Here is a 13432-nt window from a genome sequence, read left to right as displayed (position 1 = left end):
GCCCACGCATTGCCATTATTAATGTTTGACTTTTTCCAGTCTCGGACCCATTTTTCTCCTTCCGTTCAAATGAGTTAACTCAACCCATACTAGCCCTGGAAAGCTACTCACAGGCCAGAAGGATGGGGTGGAGGGAGGTTTTTAATTACTGCGGGGAAAGTGGTTAGTGCTCCTTTTAGTAGTTAGGTCAGGAACACCGTGTGGTAGAGCTAAAAAATGGTGTGAAATTGGCAGGCAATTGCAGTTTGAGTTGGCTTGGAGACGGAGCCCAAGTAGGAGGTGGATGGATTTCAGCATGTAAAGAAGGACCCACTTGCTGTGTTGAGCCCATTCATTTTTGTTCTTTTCTTTGTCGAGAGGTGATTAGTCTGATCCAACTAACATCTTTGCACTTAGACTGTGAGCTCTTTGAGAGCAGGGACCATCTTTTTGTTCTGGTTTTATGCAGCTCCTAGCACAATGGAATCCTGGGCCATGACTGAGGCTCCTAGGTGCTACCACAATGCAAATATTAATCCTGTGTTTAAAACAGGCACATTGGATGTAGTGGATTTCAGAAGCCATAACACAGGGCAAATAAAGATGTTAAAAGGAGATTGAAGTGAGTTGGGTTTATCAATCCAGCTCCTAGTGGAGAGTAGGTTTATAAAAAGTCATTTAAAAATTTAACTGTGTAAAAATTCCTAGTGGTTCCATGCACTGCGGTCTCTGCAGCATAAAGCTGCAGATGCTTCTCTGGGACCACACTCCTGGGGAGACTTCGCTGTGGGCTCTGCAGCCGGTTCCCAGGAGTGGGGCTGGTGCTGGCATGAAATGTGCAGCAGGGAGGCTGAGCCAGTCCTGTCCCGGACAGGGGCTGCTCTGGCTAGCTGGCAGAGCAGCTCCTGTCTGTGGTGGGCCCTGCAGGAATGGAGTTGTCCCCTGCCCAGGGCAGGAGGGGAGTTGCCCTAGCCCCTACTGGTTAATTGGAACAGGTAAGCTTCACCCATTAAGGATGAGGCTTACTGGTTCGCTGGTTAACCATTTACATCCCTACTGGAGATACTGACAACAGCAAAGCCACCAACACAGTTGGTCACCACAGGGGCAATTTCAGCAGATTTACCATATGCTGAACTGACCATGAAGACTAAACTGCTCCAACCCCTTGACATGGGGCATAGATCATCCTACTAGCACTGCAGGATAAAACACTTGCAAGCCCACAGCCCCACGAGCCTCCTGATCTCTGGCAGTCAGCTGCACAGAATTCCTGTCTACTAGCCTTTGTAGAATGTGCACACGGTACCAACTTGGAAGAAGATAGGTGGGGGCACCCAGTGCATTGAGACACACCCCAGGATAAGTGCTCTACTGGGATCATAATTAATGGTTTTCTCTATGTTTGGGTAGTTCCAACTTAGCTGTGGAGAAAGAGGCTCAAATAGTTCCAATCCACATCACTAATAAAATTCACTCATTACACAAAAATTCTGAAACGAGCTAAATTAACTATTGCAATTTACCTAGATTTAATTTTGCTAACTTGACAAAACAGGAATTTACACAACTACTTAGAGGTTTAACTATCCCTGCTAATTTATTTGGTCTTGTCCAGCTTCATAACTATGCACATCGGAAGATACCATTGGGTGGAAACCAAATATCAAGACCAGGTTGCTTCTTCCTTTCTCTCTCATTTTAATTTTAAAAATAAATGAAAATTTCGGAGCTTTCTATCTGGAGTGCAGAAAACGGGGAGCATGCAGTGACTCACAAGAGATACAAACCACAGAACGTTAATACAGGAGAGAACACAGTTTTCCAACCTGGGCTTCAGCACCGATAGTTTCAAAGAGAAGTTTTTCCTGGGAATGCATGGAAATCAAACATATGCAGGAGTGAGGAAAAAGGAGAATTCCTGGAGAGCCACGAGAGATTCACCAGCCAACTCTGCCAGAGGTGGGGGTGTATCTGAGTGGGCGAGGGGAAGAGATCATGGATCATCTCTGGATAGACAGCACTGGGTGGAGAGAACTCTTCCACTAATGCTAAGGGAAATCAGGCAAATTCAGTTGCTGCCAGTTGAGGACAGATAAGAGAAAGTATAACTGTGTGGGTGCATCTTCATTCACTACATGACAGCCAGCCAGGAACCCAGGGATCAGGATGCCTGTGGCTTGATGCAGTGCCAAACCACAATAATGTTTAGCTGAGAGAAAGTAAAGAGCACACTTTACCCACAGCTGCAAGGTCTGACACCAGTTACTATATGAAATTTGTGGGTGCCTGCCTCATGTACTGACTGTGGTCACTCCATGTCTTATGTGAAGGGGAAGAAGTTGCTTCAGCTATTGAGAAGGTTAAAGGAGAAGAAATGCTTCTCACTAAGGCATCTGCTGAGGTATTCCATGGAGGTGACAGGCTGATCTTGCTGGAGAGGGGAAAGGGGACACCCAATATAAGCAGCCCCTAGCCAGGGGTTGCACACACATCGAAGAATGTCCACAAATACAGGCGTATCCCCACATCTGTGCCTCTAGGTCAGGCAGGAGGTGTGCAAATGACTAGTAGGAAATAGGAGCATTCCTTCAGCTTCCATCGGCAGATGCAACTGGTTGCACATGGGTGTGCACAACAGGAGGAACTCTGACTCTGTCCTGTGCTGACTGCAAAAGCAGCAGGAGAGCAAAGGGTGCCCAGCCTAAGCCAAGAAAATGGGAGCGGCCAGAACACTGAGTGGGAGGGACTAGAAACAAACAAACATCCAGAAAGGGGATGGGTATTTCTGCACAGCAACAGAGAGGATAGAGGGGAATGGTTAAGACGACAGACATGCACATCATACTTTTTCTAGTTCTATACCTGGTCACATCTGGAGCGGTAGTGGGGCGAACATGCTTCATGATTGTCTGGATCCAGTTTCGTCGAATCCCAGAGGTCATGGCAGAGAGGGTGAATTCTCCTTCTTTTGTCTAGGCAGAGAGAAGAAGCAGGTCAACATGGCCGATTCTATTGAGAAGCACTTCCCTTCCCTTCAACGTGTTGCCAGCACTCACTCCCCAGACCCTACTCTTCACCCCTCAGCACAGAGACTCTAGAAATCTAGGTCATACTGCAGTACTGTTTAGACAAGCCCCGAGTTTGCTAGTATTTCACTCAAGTCCTTCAGAACATCTTCACTGGGCATTTGTGAGAGAACATCAACTCCATCCCCATTTCTTTCCAACACCTCTTGAGCAAAACATGAACCTATGGACTAGCCAGTCACATGCTTCAGGGCACAAGCCGGCCAGCCTCTGAGGGGAGTCAGGAAGACATTTCCCTTCCCATAGGACAGGCTCCACAGACAAATGTTTTATAAGAGTGGTTTCATCTGTCTGATCCAGCCAGCACTGGTGACTGACCGCTGAGTTTGTTGGGACAAGGAAATATCTGCTATCCTCACACCAACTGCTCCCCACAGCAGCAGCATTCCCAGTTCCTGACACGTTCTTACATGGATCTGGAAGCCATAGTTTCGCTGAACTGGATATTCAGTTACGTCATAGCACGTAGACAAATCAATTTCTCCATCCAGATCAGCTGCCTGGGGAAGAGAGGAAACCATAAGGATTATTGCACACGAAAAGCGGCATCTAACACAATGTCACTTAGGAAGCTTCTCCACGTGATCCGTGGTCTCATTCTCAGCATCAAGGATGAGACACACAGTAGAAGCCACACAAACCCATCCCCATGGATGTTCCAGCCCCATCATGGCCCCACAGAGTTGGAATAAAAAGAGGGAAAAAAGCAGTTTTGATTTCGGGCTGCACCAAGTCTACCTCTCACTGAATCTCCGAGGGCTGGGAGTCTGAGCATGAGCTCTGTTAGGGATGCTCTTGATGCAGGAAGCACCCAATTAATTTCAAAGTACCCCCAGGCTTTCTGCTCTTCAGTGCCCTTGCAAGGCACAAACACAAATCCAGGAACCTGAACTTCCCACCCAGAATGACTCAGCCATGCTCATATGGAGAACTGCAGGAGCAATGCTGGGAGTCGGACCCACTGGAGCCATTTGGGACTTATTGGACTGTTAAGTGAATAGGGTTTAAGCTCTGAAGGGAGACACCTACCTCCTCTGCCACGGAGTCCCTGTAGTATCTGAGGCTCTGATCCGTCAGCACAAACCAGTGTTTCTTCCACTAGGAAACAAAACAAGGCAGGCTCTTTAACAAGCTCTTCCTTTCCCACGCCCAGGGTGGCTGTGGCATAGTTGACTATCCCCTCTGCTACCTAAACCGCTGGGCAGACTGCAACTACCAGCTTCGTGCTCTGGTGGGACACGCACTCTCACAGCTGAAAGCCAGTACAAAGATCAATGAGGGGGAAGAGATGCTGGGGTGAATCCAGCACGTGGCCTCCACCTATGGGATCTTCTCCTGTCTGAGTGGCCATGTTTGTTTAGCACACAACAGTCTGAGTTGTAAAGGATCCACACTCAGTGGTGATATAGGGCCATGGCCAGAAAAATCACCACAAATACGCTGTGTCTCTTGGATCTGCAGAGTCCTACCCTTTCAGTTTACGGACAAATTGTCGGGTTTAATGGCGGCATTCTTCGGCTCAGAAGGACGCGTTCTTTATGATTTATGAATTTGGATGTTTAGTTCTGGAGTGTACAGGAATTGGGTGGTTTTCCTTTAACTAGTTCATTTATGACCCTTCTAGTGGCACTCCCTGTATGTGATTCAGAGGCCCCCACAATCTCGCTAGAGCAGCAGTGTGTACCCGTAGCTAGGCGTTGCATTTTGCATGCATTTAGTATCAATTATTTGGACCCCGCTCATTGTGTTTGCGAGGGTTCTTCATATTATATCTATTGTGTTAAGAGCAAAAACCTCAATTTTCAAATATTTTCCCCTTTTTTTGGCTAAAGTACTCAACTATTATTATTTATATTACTGTTCCGCTTAGAAGTCCTAGTAATGGACCATAGTCCTCATTGCATTAAATACTTTACAAACCCGGAACAAAATTCTGCCCCAAAGAGCTTACAATTTTACATGAGAAAAGCCATGCTGGGTCAGACCAATGGTCCAGGTCTTCTAACAGTGGCCAGTTCCAGATACTTTTGAGTGAACAGAACACGACAAATGATCTAGTCCCAGCTTCGAGCAGTAACATAAGAATGGCCATACTAGGTTAGACCAATGAGCCATCGAAGTACGAGACAGGACACAAAGGATGGATACAGAAGTTTCTTTCAGAACTCACATTCTAGCCCTTCATTCAAAGTGTGGTAGCTAATAAAAATCAGTGTTTAATAAGTTAATTTTCTGCTGTGCTGCCAGGGAGATTCGAGTTCCTCCATCCAAGAGAACCAGATCAAACCGTTCTGTTTTCCTTCCTAAGTGTTGCCTCTCAATTACACTGCACTTGTGCTTCCAGCCAGAGCACTTTTGGGGACCCACAGTGGCTGCCTCAAGCATCCTATGGATGGGCGAGAGCTAGGGGATTATCTGGGGGCCTGGTGTGGTGACAGCAGGGGTCGCCCCTCTCACTCACTGCAGCAGTGGAAACAGGAATGGCCAGGCTGCCTGCTCCGCTCCACCCCACCACCCTCTCCTGGCCCGTTGCACATGGCTTCGCAGTGGTGGTGGAAACAGAGCACCACAGTCCCAGGGTGCTCCATTTCCCACTGCCATAGAGAAGCAGGGCGCAGCTGGCCAGAAGGGTGGTGTGGCAGGGCAGAGCAGGCTGCTGGGCCTCTCCAGTTCCCACCGCTGTGGTGAGTGCAGGAAGGGAGCTGATCCCTGCTGCCACTGCACCAGATGTACATAATCTCCTGGGCTGCATTGCTTGGAGGTGGGGGCAGAACAGGGATGGTGCTTAGGGAAGGGGTAGAGCAGGGGCAGTGCCAGCGGTATCTGGGAGGGTTGCCTGGGGCCCCAACCTCCCTCGGGATGGTCCTGCTTCCAGCCATTTTTGGACACAAAGAAAAAAACATTTCCCGATGAGAACTGAACCCTTTCAAACCTAAGAACATGAGAACGGCCATACTGGGTCAGACCAAAGGTCCATCTAGCTCAGTGCCCTGTCTTCCAACAGTGGCCAATGCCAGATGCTCCCAAAGAGACTGAAATGAATAGGCAATCATCAAGTGATCCCTCCCCTGTTGCCCATTCCCAGCTTTTGGCAGACAGAGGTTAGGGACACCATTCCTACCCTGGATCTCCTCTCCCAATTTGCAGTACCCCCAAAAGAGCTGGCTCTCTTTTGATTCCAGACTGCAGGGCTGGGGATTAATAGAAGGGGCAGAGCCTAGATCTTCACACAGCAGCAGCAGGAGAGCACTGCTAAACTGAATGCACTGGATGCACAAAGAAGCAAAGAACAAACATTTCATTTTCACAGTCAGTCAGTCAGTCTCTCCCCTGATGGTAAGAGCATTCTGAGCACAGAATAGACTCCCCATCAATTCTCCAAGTTGCAGCCTCGGTAGCCTAGCCCCAGCTTACACACAGACCACATCACTGCCTGCCAACCCCATGTAAATCATTTGCTCCCCTGTGTCCTCCGCAAACGGATCGGGGGGAGGGGGAAGACATGGAGAAAATCAAGGGAGGGGTTTATTTATAAAGAATAAAATGAGCTCAGTCACAGCCCCATATCACTGCCAGCCTATAAGGCTGTAGGAGCTGAGCACTTAACCAAGGGGAAGGAGAGAGAGGTGGGAAGCTGGTGCTTCCATTAGTGCCTTAATGGAGACATTTTTATTTAATCTAATTGCTTGCTCACATCACTTCTGTGATTCTGAGCATGCCTGTTCTGCACCTGAAGCTGAAGAGGTGGCTGTGACCACAAGGGAAAAGGGTTCAAGAGAACTAATGCTACAGCCCACGCTGACCTCAGCTCCCTAGAAACTCACTAAATGACAGTCAGGTGCTGGGGTCTGAATCTTCTGCAATGCAGAAGGCCAGCCATTCCTGCCTAGGCAGACCCTGCTTGTGTGCTGGTGTGTGGGGCGGGGGAGATATGTGGAGCTCACATAGCAACGGCTGCCTGGCCTGTGCCATGCTGTGGATTTGACAGAGCTCTCCCTGCACACTGTTGCCAAGATGCCTCCATCTGGTCTCCCAAGTATAAAACAGGGCTAATCCAGAGCTACCTTGCAGGGGCAGTAGAGATTTGTTACTGTGGGAAGGTGGAAAGTGCTATACAACATCTCTCTCCCTCTCCCTTATTAATCTGTCCGGACCAGGCTGTCATGGTTCAGCCACTAGGTAGGAAGCCCTTGAAATGTAGCTGCTGTAGGGGAGCGACACCAGCGGTGACAGTAGAAATCTTGAGTTGTGTCCCAGGGGCTGGACAGAGTGGACAGCCTTTTGTGTTCATCTTTAACACAGGATCTCTCCTGCCCACACCTGAGCAATCTCACACACACACACACACACACCCACCCAACCCTGCCACCACCCCAACCCTGGCCATTTGTTTGGATTGTGAGTACAGCCACAGCACCATATGCACAAATGTAGGCAGACAACTGCACCAAGCTACAAGAAGGATGCCATGTCACATGTGGACTAGTGCATGGTTACACAAACACTGACTGACCACAGCATCCAAAAAGGAGCATGTCCCGGTAGACTTACCTGCCCATCTTCGTACTGCTTTGTCAGCCATCCCTTCTTGAAGTTCAGCAGGTCAGGCTACAAGGAGAGGAAAGAAAAGGAGGCATTTGGAGATTTTCAAGGATTCAGATGAAGTGCCAGCTTCCAACTCTACCAGATAGAAATCCCACATACAATATACAATATAATCCAGCAATGCCAAAAGGTCCTTTGGGCCACCAGAGTGGAAGGGAAGCTGAAGAACAGCACGTGGAAGGAAAAGACCCCATGCAGGTTTTACTCAGGCCAGGTCTACTCAGCATTTTTCTTCCCATTTCCCACCCTTGCATGAATACCAGTGCAGCTCCCCAAAGGGAATGCTGGTGCAGGCAAGGCTGCTGGCCCCTTAACCACCGCCATCTAGACATGAAGAAAAGGCTGTTGCAAAGCAAGGCCTTAATACCTCCGAGATTCGGTATCACGGTCACACAGGAGGTATTTTGCAGGGGAACACATGTGCCCTGTTGCCATTTCTTACACAGTTCCCCCACATAAAGAGCAGCTAGTACAGCTAGAAGCAATGAAGAGCTGGCAAGTCCCCTGGATTGCTGGCTGGAAAAACTATTCTCTGTTCCCCAGTTCCTGATACACACAACAGCACAAGGCATAACCGGTGTTTTAATAAGGACTACACAGCTGTCCTACTTCCTCCAAGGCATCCCAAGTGTACAAGACAGAGTGCAGCAGTAGCAGGGCAGGGAGGAGTCAACAAAACAGAGCAAAAAATAACCTGAGGAAACTGTCCGGGGCAAGGGAGTGCCACACATCAGATGTGAGAGAGATGGAAATTCATAATCTCTCAGGGGGAAAAGCAAGCAGAGGGAAGGCCTCTAGCTGTGCAAAGCTCAACCTCATCATTGACCTTGACCAGCTAGTGGGGTCCAGTCGGGCTTTGGCCTTAGGGTTTGACAATCCAATCAGATCAAGTCCCACTATGTGAGAAAATAGGCCCTGTGGCTAGAAGAGCAGGAACCAAGAATCCTTTGGATTTTTGCTGTTTTAAGTGTAAAAAGAGGGCTGGATAGGTGTCTTTGCTAGTCTTTGTGGTGGCTGCATGGACAGAGATTGGGGCAAGGGCAAATTATTCACACTGGAGTTCAGCAAAGTGCAGGTTTGCCTGGCAGCAGCCCCACACAGCCAGCAGACACCTGCTCAAGAAGTCTCACACTTTTGCTTCCTCCCATCATCCAAGAGTCAGCTTTTGCTTCATGCTGGCCAGACTGCACAGAATTAGTCCATGCTACTGGAGCAGGAAAACAGGAGAGAAAGGGGAGAGAAGATGATGCTGATGCAGGATCCCAGCCAGTGTTCTAAGATGTGCGGCAGCGCAGCTTCACAGGTGATTCAGCCGCCCTGCCCAGGCAGTCAGCTCCACGCCTGGAGCCCTGAGCCTCTGACTGGGCAGGGCTGATGAATCACTTGTGAAGCTGTGCGGCCTGCAGCTTAGAGGGAACACTGGTCCCAGCCTTTTTATCCAGCACCTCTTGCTGGGCTTCTCCATTGTTTCAACCAAAGCAGTGCCAGCCAGGTGCAGTCCGCCAATATGCCTCATGGGGGTAAGGAGAGGCAGAGTATCGCCCGAGTGCCATATTATTGCTCAATTCCAGGTGTTACACACAAGCTTTCATCCTTAGAGACCTGGCGAGTGACATCCACGATTGCAGCTTTCGCTGGTGTAATGGGGAAGCAGATTTTTCTCCAAAGCAAGGCAGGTTCTAAAGGCCCCACCCCCATGAGCTCTTAGGTACCAAACGCTGGAGTCTGCTAGCCCAGCCAGAAAGCCCAGGCCTACCTTATCCTTGCGGCTCTTCATTAGTCTCCCATCCACAAAGCCTCCTTGCCCTCACTCCCTGCTTCTCTGCCTCTATTTATAAACTCTGCCAGGCATGGCTGGCAGCTGGCAGTCACGTGGTACAGTGCACATCAACAGACGACTGAGTTCCTCTTTACAAGGCCTTGAAATACCCTAGAGGTTTGCGTGGAGGGAGTACCAGCATCTCATAACCCCATATGGAACCCTGGTCAGATTTCCTTATAAGTGGCTTTAACAGTAGGCTGCAGCTAAAAGAACAGCCATTAGTCCTGGAGAAGGGACTTTTCCACACAGGGATAAGCTGAAAGTTTCTTATTTCCCATCCTGTTTATTGCATATTAAAGTAGGCGGTGGATATATTTTCCCTCCATCACTGATTAGCTCCCTCCTTCCGCTTCAGCCAAGATATAATCCTGTTTTGGGGACATCACAACCGGTTGTTGTGAAAGTGATGGATGCCAAGCATTGTGGCTTTGAGTCCTCACAGCAGGATCAAGTCAGAGGAGCAGCTGGGAGCGGAGGAGGAGGAGGAGGAGAGAAGCCAGGTTTAAATGAACCAGTACAAATCGACTGGAAATGGCAAAGGAATCCGTGAGCACAGGGGAAAAGAAATCAAAACAGAAATCTATTAAATCCTGTTTGTCCTGAAAATACTCAGGTCTCTATGGGGAAGGGTACCCAGTTCAGCATCACAAAAAAAAAAAAATCACAGGTAAATTTCTGAACACGGCTCCCGAAATACTACGGCATCTAAGGAGGACACAGGAAAGAGTTTCACTAATGGGCCACCCTGCATTTACAGTAGCATGACCAGGTGGGGTACACTCACTGTCTCCTAAAAGATAATCCCTGTTGAAAAGGCAGCCGTGAATGCTGCATGGATTTGGCATAGGTAAGGACTGGGTTGAGTACAAGAATGGTTACTTACCTGTAACTGTTGTTCTTCAAGATGTGTTGCTCATGTCCATTCGAAGTAGGTGTGCGCGCCGCGTGCACCACGTCTTCCGGAGCGTTTTCCCTAGCGGTACCTGTAGCGCCGGCAGGGCGCCCCCTGGAGTGGCGCCGCCAAGGCGGGGCATAAGTACCCCTGCTGGCGCTGCCCCACCTCAGTTCCTTCTTGCTGGAGATTCCGACAAAGGGGAGGTAGGGTGGGAATCGAATGGACATGAGCAACACATCTCGAAGAACAACAGTTACAGGAAAGTAACCGTTCTTTTCTTCTTCGAGTGGTTGCTCATGTCCATTCGAAGTAGGTGACTACCAAGCTAACCCCCCAGGAGGAGGAGGGGTCGGAACAGTCATATCAACCGAGTCATGAAAGAAGATGAACCATAAGCAGATTTATTTGAACAAATAAACGGTGACAAATCACCAACCCAAAACAAGACAACCAGATCTATACATTTACATATTTACATCACAGATTGGAGGACTGCAGAGCCCACCCTTGCATCCTCCCTGGCCTGTTGAGGTAGCGCATAATGTGTTGTAAATGTGTGTAGGGAAGACCAGGTGGCTGCCCTGCAAATGTCTGTGATCGGTACTTGGGCACCAAAGGCTACCGAGGACGCCTGCGCCCTGGGTGGGGTTTTACCAGCCAGTTGGTAACACTCTACTATACATTGCACCACCCATCTTGATAACCTTTGCGTAGAAATAGGTGAACCTTTTCCCTTTCCCCCAAATGTGACAAACAACTGTTGGGATTTACGGAAGGGCTTGGTTCGGTCGATATAAAAAGCCAGCGCCCGCTTGGCATCTAGGGAGTGTAGAACACGCTCCTTAGGGGATGCATGAGGTTTAGGGAAGAACACCGGTAAATAAATCTCCTGGGATAGGTGAAAGGGGGAAACCACCTTCGGGAGGAAGGCTGGATGAGGTCGTAGCCTCACATTATCACGTGAAAAAACAAGGTAGGGCGGCTCTATAGTCAGCGCTCTTAACTGATACCCTTCTAGCAGACGTAATGGCTACTATGAAAGCAACCTTCACTGAAAGGTGCCTCAGTGAACAGGTAGCCAAAGGCTCGAAGGGAGGGGACATAAGCCTGTGGAGGACCAGGTTGAGGTTCCATTCAGGGTATGGAGCCCTCACCGAGGGGTACAGTTTCTCCAAACCCGTAAGATACCTTTTAACCACCTGGTTAGAAAAAAGAGAGGCTCCTGCCGTACCGACATGGAAGGCGGAGACATGCGCCACATGGACTTTAATAGAAGAAAAGGACAGGCCAGAAGAATGGAGTTGAAAGAGATAGTCGAGAATAGCTGGAATAGGGGCCGAGGACAGCTGTACTCCTCTCCGGGACGCCCAAGACGAGAAGCGCCGCCACTTGGCAGCGTACGACCATCTAGTAGAGGGCTTCCTACTGCTAAGGAGCACCATCTGTACCTTTCGGGAACATTCCCTTTCCAGCTGGTTCAACCACAGATAAACCAGGCCATCAGATGGAGAGACCGGAGATCTGGGTGAACCATTATTCTTCCGTCCCAAGGTTGGGTTAGCAGGTCCCGAACTGGAGGGAGTGCTATGGGGTCCTGGGTCAGCATGTCCACCAGGATGGGGAACCAAAACTGTCTGGGCCACCTGGGTTTATGAGGATGATCGAGGACCTGAAAGTTCTCGCTCTGGTCAACACCCTGGAGATTAGCGGGAATGGGGGAAAAGCATAGAGGACGCCCTTTGGCCACGTGGTCATTAGGGCGTCTCCCTTGGAAAAATTCCCCAGCCCCAGCAGGGAACAGTAGTTCCTGCATTTCGTATTGCGTGCCGAGGCAAACAGGTCTAGGTGGGGATAGTCCCACCTGCGGAAAACCTGGCTGAGGACAGAGTCCTTGAGCGACCACTCGTGGGCTCCAAAGGATCTGCTCAGTGTGTCTGCAAGCAGGTTCTTGCACCCGGGGAGGTACTCCACCTGAGACGTGATGTCGTGCGTGACACATAGATGCCATAGAAGCAGGGCCTCCTTGCACAGAGGTGGTGAACATGCCCCACCCTGCTTGTTGAGGTACAAAACCGCTGCAGTGTTGTCCATACGTACCAGGATGGAGCGCTGGGAGAGCCTCGGCAGGAATGCTTCGCAGGCCTTCCTCACCGCTCGCAGTTCCCAGACGTTGATGTGCAGGGACCGTTCGGAAGGGGACCAGAGGCCCTGAGTTCTGTGGCACCCAAGGTGTGCACCCTATCCTAGGTCGGACGCATCGGTGACCAGAGTCAGCGAGGGGGGAGGGGCGTTGAAGGGAACCCCGCTGCGCACCACAGATTCCTGGGTCTACCAGAGTAGGGAGTCCAGAATGTCCGGGGGCACTGATACTATGGAGTCCCATAGGCCCTTGGACTGGCAGAAGGCCTTTGTCAACCACGCCTGCAGAGGTATCATCCTCATCCTGGCATGTCGCACTGTATAAGTGCAAGCCGCCATATGGCCCAGGAGCCTGGAGCAGACTCGAGGAGTCGTGATGGGGAACCAGATTAGTTCCGAGATCAGCTCCACTATGGAGAGGAACCTGCTGTGGGGTAGAAACGCTCTTGCCACCCTTGCATCGAGGAGGGCTCCCACAAACTCTATGCTCTGGGAGGGGGTCAGGGATGACTTCGACATTTATCAAGAGCCCCAGCCTTAAGAAGAGAGCTCTTATGAGTGATACGTGAGCTTCTACCTGCTCATACGAGCGACCTCGGATTAACCAATTGTCGAGATACGGGAACACGTGTACCCCTCGATTGCGCAGAAAGGCGGCAACCACAGCCATACATTTTGTGAATACCCTTGGCGCAGTACATAACCCAAAGGGGAGTACCGTAAACTGAAAATGGAGATGGCCCACCATACCCCGGAGAAACCTCCTGTGACCGGGCTTGATAGCCACATGGAAATAGATCTTTAGATCGAGAGTCCCGTACCGGTCGCCCAGTTGAAGCACTGGGATGACCGAGGCTAAAGTCACCATTCTGAACTTGTGTTTTACCACTGCCTTGTTTAAGA

The 13432-nt window shown here is 49.9% G+C and overlaps 1 protein-coding gene across 13 annotated transcripts in view; it reads right to left on the bottom strand.

The window, feature by feature from the left end:
- The window catches only part of MPRIP (myosin phosphatase Rho interacting protein), a 191260-nt gene that overhangs the window by 36684 nt on the left and 141144 nt on the right, over positions 1–13432 (bottom strand). For 12 of the 13 annotated variants that reach the window (XM_075899715.1, XM_075899718.1, XM_075899719.1 and 9 more), the window contains 4 exons: positions 7620–7676; positions 4098–4166; positions 3479–3568; positions 2845–2954 (listed from right to left, as the gene is read on the bottom strand). In XM_075899715.1, the coding sequence (XP_075755830.1) occupies positions 2845–2954; positions 3479–3568; positions 4098–4166; positions 7620–7676 (326 nt within the window). Of the gene's footprint in view, positions 1–2844; positions 2955–3478; positions 3569–4097; positions 4167–7619; positions 7677–9429; positions 9599–13432 lie in introns of those variants that run through there. The other variant, XM_075899726.1, reaches the window with a different exon arrangement.

Source organism: Pelodiscus sinensis, chromosome 16 (genome assembly GCF_049634645.1).
Source record: "Pelodiscus sinensis isolate JC-2024 chromosome 16, ASM4963464v1, whole genome shotgun sequence".
NCBI lineage: Eukaryota > Metazoa > Chordata > Testudines > Trionychidae > Pelodiscus > Pelodiscus sinensis.
The sequence above is the reverse complement of the archived record's forward strand: the minus strand, read 5'-3'. Positions and strand labels throughout refer to the sequence as shown.